General features: G+C 50.8%; 1 protein-coding gene across 2 annotated transcripts in view; it reads right to left on the reverse strand.

Annotated features, from left to right (window-relative positions):
• Positions 1-785: 785 nt before the first annotated feature.
• mta1 (metastasis associated 1) overlaps positions 786-6545 on the reverse strand; it is a 33183-nt gene continuing 27423 nt past the window's right edge. The window contains exons 14-18 of one of the 2 annotated variants that reach the window (XM_079752466.1): positions 6090-6279; positions 5641-5730; positions 5122-5274; positions 3371-3519; positions 786-1960 (exon numbers count right to left, since the gene is read on the reverse strand). In XM_079752466.1, the coding sequence (XP_079608592.1) occupies positions 3410-3519; positions 5122-5274; positions 5641-5730; positions 6090-6279 (543 nt within the window). In that variant the 3' untranslated portion in view covers positions 786-1960; positions 3371-3409. Of the gene's footprint in view, positions 1964-3370; positions 3520-5121; positions 5275-5640; positions 5731-6089; positions 6280-6545 lie in introns of both variants that reach the window. The other variant, XM_079752465.1, reaches the window with a different exon arrangement.

A 6545-nucleotide genomic window follows, 5' to 3' on the forward strand; every position in this document is an offset into this window, starting at 1 on the left:
AGATATTTACCCCAATGACGTCCGTAAAAGACGGAAGCACTCATTGGTACCATGATGGAGATCAGTAAGGGCATTTCCCGGAGGAGAGTTAGGGGTTGGGGGTCAGGGGCATAACCCACATCCTGGCTATATATTATATATATATATGTATATATATATATATATATATGTGTATATATATATATATATATATATATATATATATATATATATATATATATATATATATAGATGACTTCACAGGCTAGTGTCTATGGACTTTCACATTAGTTGTCCCTTTCCCGTTTGAACACATTGGATGTGCTTGCTTAGAGTTTACATGAAAATTGTATTCCATTCAAACCCGAATAAACAGATTTAGATCATATTCACATTTTAGTGACTAACCTACTGATTACCGCGTCTATTTGAACTAAGAAGCGGTTTACCCAACCGAAGACACTTCCGTTGTGGGGAATGATTGACACATTATATCTGATGATTGGGTTATCCAGTTAAGAAACAAGGTTATAGCACAAAAAAAATTATCTGATTAAACATCTTGTCAAGACATCTTGTCTTAATCAGCTTAAAATAGGTTGTTTGTGGGCATGCAAACGCAATGACTTAATTTATTAAATTGATCAACTATAATTGTTTATACCCATGACATACAAGGTATATTAAAAACGGTAATCATGTAACTATGTCAAGATGGTTATACGCACAAAGTAAAACTATATGAATATTAATTCGTCTGACTAAAACCGTACACACAGAACACTGACTGATAGAATGCTTAATGCTGATGATGCAACTTTGTTTTATTTAGGAAAGAAAAGTTCAAAGTGCCAACTTGATGATGGCTTCTGCAGCAACATGTCTGTTACCATGAAAAAACACAGCATTCTTTTGGCTATAAGATACAAATCAAAGTCCTTACTTACAAAGTGGTTATTTTCAAACCGAGTATCCTCGCTTATTGAACACTGATTAACGAATGTCAGGTAGCAAAAGTTCTTCCAAAATCTGGAGCCATGTAGTGTTTTAGTTTTGAACGCTTTAATTTTGAAAAAAAATGCTGTCTTTAACACTTTGCGCATTGTGTAAACAGACTTCCTGTTCTGAAGGGAAGCAGTTAGAGGCGGGTGGCAGGCAGCCTGAGCAGCGCAGGTGAAGAGCATCTGGAGGTCAAGCTTCGACCCTTCGGATCCGATCAGATACACCACGAGGAGAAGGGGAAATCAATCATCTTTTTAATAACATCATCGAAGCAAAGATGCATTACGTGTGAAAAAAGTAGAAAAAACAGCAAGTCTTTCTCAATAAGTTAAACTTCAATCGGCCGAAAGAGCAGAATGGACAGAATCAAACCGAAGAAGAAGAGGACGAAGAAGAAAAATCCCGTAAAAAGCGTTCAAAAGTGGGAAAAAGAAGAAGCAGGTTGCTCGCTTGCGTGGCTGAGTTCTACCGTCAGCGCCCGCTGTCACTGATAAGGTGTTAAACAGAGGACTATGATTGGCGCGACGGTTAGACCCCCTCTCCACTGGGGGGCGCTCTTCAAAGCCGTTTTTTTTTTCATCACAAACCTTTTTTTTTCCCAAAAGTTTCTTCGTCCGATCGGAAATTAAAGTGATAAGCTTCAGTTACAGATGGTAAAAAAACAAAAACAAAAAAAACAAAAAAATACACAAAAATGATATTATAATAATTACAATGACAGTAAAGATAACCAGAGTGTAAGTATTAAACACAGTCATGTACAGCGAGTCCCGCCACAGAGGACACGAGCCTCCAGGGTTTGTTTCATAAAGACAGGGGCCAGGGTCGGGCGGTCACAAGACACCCCACCCCGACTGAAAATGGAGGAGGCTAGCGTAGCTTAGCTCCCTCGTTCTTAGGGTCCTCCCTCCTTCTCCTCCTCTCAGCTGCCTTCAGCCATGGCTTATAGGAAAACACCTTCCCATGTGGACGCCGCCCCCTGCTGGATTACACAGAGACACCGTTAGGGTCCGACACGACTATTCACCACGACGTCACAACAATAATACACCTTCTTCCGGACGGCAAAAGCCGCAGCGTTCTCCGATGGCACCACTAGTAAACAAACCCTTCCGTGTCATTTGACCAGGGCAGTTTCTTCTTGCGGGGCGCTGAGAGACGTCTCATTAATATTCACCCCAGTATGTTGTTTTTTTTGCTGTATTTTTGGCGGCACAACCCCTAACGCACCACGTTGACGTCATCGTTTCGATTTCAGATCAACAACAACGTTTTTGACTGTGTAGCTATGGTCACAGCAGCCGGCTGGATCGCTTCAGGTCAGGGGAAGCCGCTCGCGTTCTGCCACCCGGAAGTATCTTGAGGCCAAACATTCTGAAATGCCGTATAGATTTCCTCTACAGTTTGCCATGTAGTCCGTTAGCAGGCGCTTACGTTGTCTACATCTCGCTGCTCATTGGACGAGGCATTGGGCGAGGGCAGAGTTGTTAAAAAGCAATGGGCCAATTGGGATTGAAGCCGGGCCCTTTGGACGGCGAGTCGAGGAGCCCTCACCGATACCGTCTAATAATAATAATAATAGAATCGTAATGCGGTGATTGGTCGGATCCTTCCCCTAATGTTACTGGGATTATCACACAACAAGCTAATGGGAGGGAAACGCTTTCTGGGAAACTCAAGTCATTTGGAGCCCAGACATCAGAACAAGAGACGCACACAATGGCACCACAAACACACAAACACAGATACACAAACACACACACACTCCTTGTGATACATCAGGGTTTGGGTTTTGAACAGAACAACGTTGTGCGTCGTCCAATGTTGGAGCCTCTGAGGAGGAGGAGGAGACAGAAGAGGAGGAGGAGGAGGAGGAGGGGGAGGCAGAGGAGGAGGAGGAGGAGACAGAGGAGGGGGAGACAGAGGAGGAGGAGGAGGAGGAGGAGGAGGAGGAGGAGCAGGAGGAGGGGGAGACAGAGGAAGAGGAGGAGGAGGGGGAGACAGAGGAGGAGGGGGAGGAGGAGGGGGAGACAGAGGAGGAGGAGGAGGGGGAGACAGAGGAGGAGGGGGAGACAGAGGAGGAGGAGGAGGAGACAGAGGAGGAGGAGGAGACAGAGGAGGAGGAGGGGGAAGAGACAGAGGAGGAGGAGGGGGAGGAGGGGGAGACAGAGGAGGAGGGGGAGGCAGAGGAGGAGACAGAGGAGGAGGAGGAGACAGGAGGAGGAGGGGAAGGAGACAGGAGGAGGAGGAGGGGGGGGGGGAGGAGACAGGAGGAGGAGGAGACAGTGGAGGAGGAGGAGGGGGAGGAGAAGTAGGAGACAGTGGAGGAGGAGGAGTAGGAGACAGTGGAGGGCCGAGGAGCGACGGGGGGGGGGGGTTGATTGGTCACCTGGGGCGCAGTGCTCTGTACAGCGGGGCGCGGCGGCCGTCAGTCCAGCTCGTGCACCTCGTCACGCAGGTGCATCGCGGCGCGGGACGGCTCGCTGATCCGCTTGGCCATGATGTCCCACTGCGGCGCCAGGCCTTTGGACTTACCGCCTGGGGGGGGGGGACATTTACATCCAGGGCGTTTAGCAGACGCTTTTATCCAAAGCGGCTTACAATAAGTACATTTGTTACAATAAGTACATTTGTCATAAGAAGTGAAACATTATATCGCTGTCGGTACAGTGAAGATGTTCATAGAACCAAGTGCAAGTACTAACAATCGCTAGGCTAACCCGTTCCCCGTGTACAGCAGTGATAGCAGCTACTGCAGATGCTACACAATTAAGTACTATGAATAAGTGCAATGTAGATTAAGTGTGTACATTAAGTGAGTACATGAAGTGCCAGGACGTACAACATACAGTGGTGGGGGGAAGGGGCTGGGTGGCTATGCAGAGTCCAGGTGAACTCTGAACAGGTGAGTATTGAGTCTTTTGCGGTTAGTGAAACATGCACCCAAGAGGACACACATGCATCTCCCCCATTTGATCATATTATTTGAATGAACACACACACACACACACACACACACACACACACACACACACACACACACACACACACACACACAATCTAGTTTGGATGACTTATACCAACAAACAGACACACACTTTATCGGCTTCCTACACTCACACACGCGCTATGCACCAACATGCATTCAAACACAACCCCCCCCCCCCCCCCCACAATCAGTGAACCGCTGCTACTGATATGAAACCTAAATAAGAGCGCAACCGCCCTCTTGTGGCAGAGTAATGAACTGCAGCTTCATTTTGAAGCCTCTTCCTCTGATTCCTGCGGCCATGCAGCATCAGCCCAAGATTAAAGCAGTGATGCCTTTCAACAGTACATAATACAATCCACTAGAAGTATAAAATAAGTCATAATAAAGACAATAGTCAGTCAGTGATCAAGGCCGGGGCTCCCCCAGACTAGAGCCCCCCCCCCCCCTAGGCCGGGGTCCTCAGCCGTAGCGGCGCGGTACTGCTCCCCCTTTCCCCCCAGGACACACTTAGCGGGGCCCCGGCCCCCCTCCTCCTCCTCCTGCTGCTCTTCCACCGTTACCATGACAACACGGGCTGTAGCCTCAAGCTAAAAGCAGGGGGAAAAAGAAAAAAAAAACAAACATCCAGGCCGATACTCTAACCCAATCTCGGTTTCCTGCTCTCTCTCTCTCTCTCTCTCTCTCTCCCCCACCAGTTTCCATCTCTCAGACACTTTCTGTGTCAGTGTCTCCCGTTTCCCTCCCTCTGTCCGTCTCCTCCTAGATACACTTAACGTACGTTAAACAGCTAGCTAGTCTGTACGATAGCTAGCTCCTAGCAGCTGTGAGGCTTCTCGCCGGTGCCCCCCCCGGCACCGGCGAGGGGGGGGCACGCTCGCTATTGAGGTCAATAGCGAGCGTGTCGTTCCCCAGCCCTCGCTCTGGTTCAGAGCGGCCGTGTTCCTGGTTCTCCGTTAACCCACTAGGGTTCCTAGCTTGCGAAGACACTCTCCACGCTAGCGGCCGACCTCCCTGCGTTCCCTCGTGACCTCACGGCGCCGGCGAGGAGCCGAGGTGCTTCACGAGGGCTTGGAGGTCCTCGGCCTGCAGGCCGCGGCTCTCCGCCAGCGGGTTCCTAGCTCGGGCGCTGGGGGACATTCCCGACGTACCGTCCATTCCGTTGTGCTGCTCGTACGAGCGTTTCCCCAGGATGGTGGGCGAGCCGTTGTTCAGGATGGGGGAGGACTTGATGGGGGTCCGGCTGGCGGAGGAGATGGAGCCGCCCCGGGGGGGTCCGGGTTTGGCCGGGCGGGGGTGGGCCTCTGTGGACGAGAGACGGAGGCAGAGTGAGGCGGAGACGGCGGGAGGACGAGAGCGGCAAACAAAGAGAGAGATGCTCGACCAACATGTTTGAAACGCGCCGTATTTGTTTTATTTACAACAAGACGTTCGACCTCCGTACCCCAACAGTGATAACATCGAGGTGCACTTCACAGCTGGAGTCCTGAGGTTCCAACTGAGTCACTCACTCACTGTGTGTGAGTGAATGAGTGAGACAACGAGCATGAGAGTGTGTGTGAGTGCGTGAGGGAAGGAGTGAGTGGGCGAGTGAGTGAGAGACTGAGCGAGCGAGCTTGAGAGTGTGAGTTAGCGGGTGAGCGAGTGAGTACGACGGGCGTTCTTCTCACCCAGGTAGCGGACCACATCCTCCAGGGGTTTACGTTCTGAACGCTTCGCAGACGCCGCGTCCTTCGGCTTGTCTGGCAACCGTACAGCACCTGTACACACACACACACACACACACACACACACACAGTTTGAGTCTTGACCAACATTTCGGGGGGAAATGTCTCTAGCACAACAGATCTATCACTGGGGTATAACACACACACAAACTATAACACTTTGAGATATCGAATCAATTTAGTACCCAAGAACTACTTAAAAAGTAATTATTTTCAGGTTTGGATTTAGCATTAGCAAGAGTGAGCAAGACCACTGACCCGATCACTATCGAACTGAACAGGAATTCACTGTCAGGCGCCACGCACATGCAAGGGGGGGGACCTTTACTTTGAAGGCAGCGCGCACATGCAAGGGGGGGGGGGGACCTTTACTTTGAAGGCAGTGATCTTACACTCTGACTTGACGGCGGCGGTGTTGACGGGCAGGTAGGGGTGACGCGCCAGGAAGCGGGGCCGGATGATGTCCAGGCAGACGCGGCGCGCCGCGCGCGTCAGCCCCGTGGTCTGGAGGAAGAAGGCCTGGCGCGTCTTCACCGCGAACTTGGGGCTCCCGCCGTGACGCTGGGGTACGCCGTGGGGGCTCTGCAGCGGACCAATCACAGCGCGCCGGCCGTTAACACACAGCCGCGGTCACACACACACACACACACACACACACAACCAGCTGGTCAACGCTGGATTGTACAGAGGGAGGAGGTGTGTGTTCTATCTGAGCGTCGGCTGGTGTAGCGTGGGGGGGGGGGGGTTTAGACAGAGAGGTTCTGGGTTCAACCCCCACCGCTTATCCTGCAGGGACCCCTGTGCGAGAGGCCCCCAGCCCCCCCGCTCCTGAATGTCACGTACACGAT

Source organism: Pollachius pollachius (genome assembly GCF_949987615.1).
Source record: "Pollachius pollachius genome assembly, chromosome: 15".
NCBI classification, from domain to species: Eukaryota; Metazoa; Chordata; class Actinopteri; order Gadiformes; family Gadidae; genus Pollachius; species Pollachius pollachius.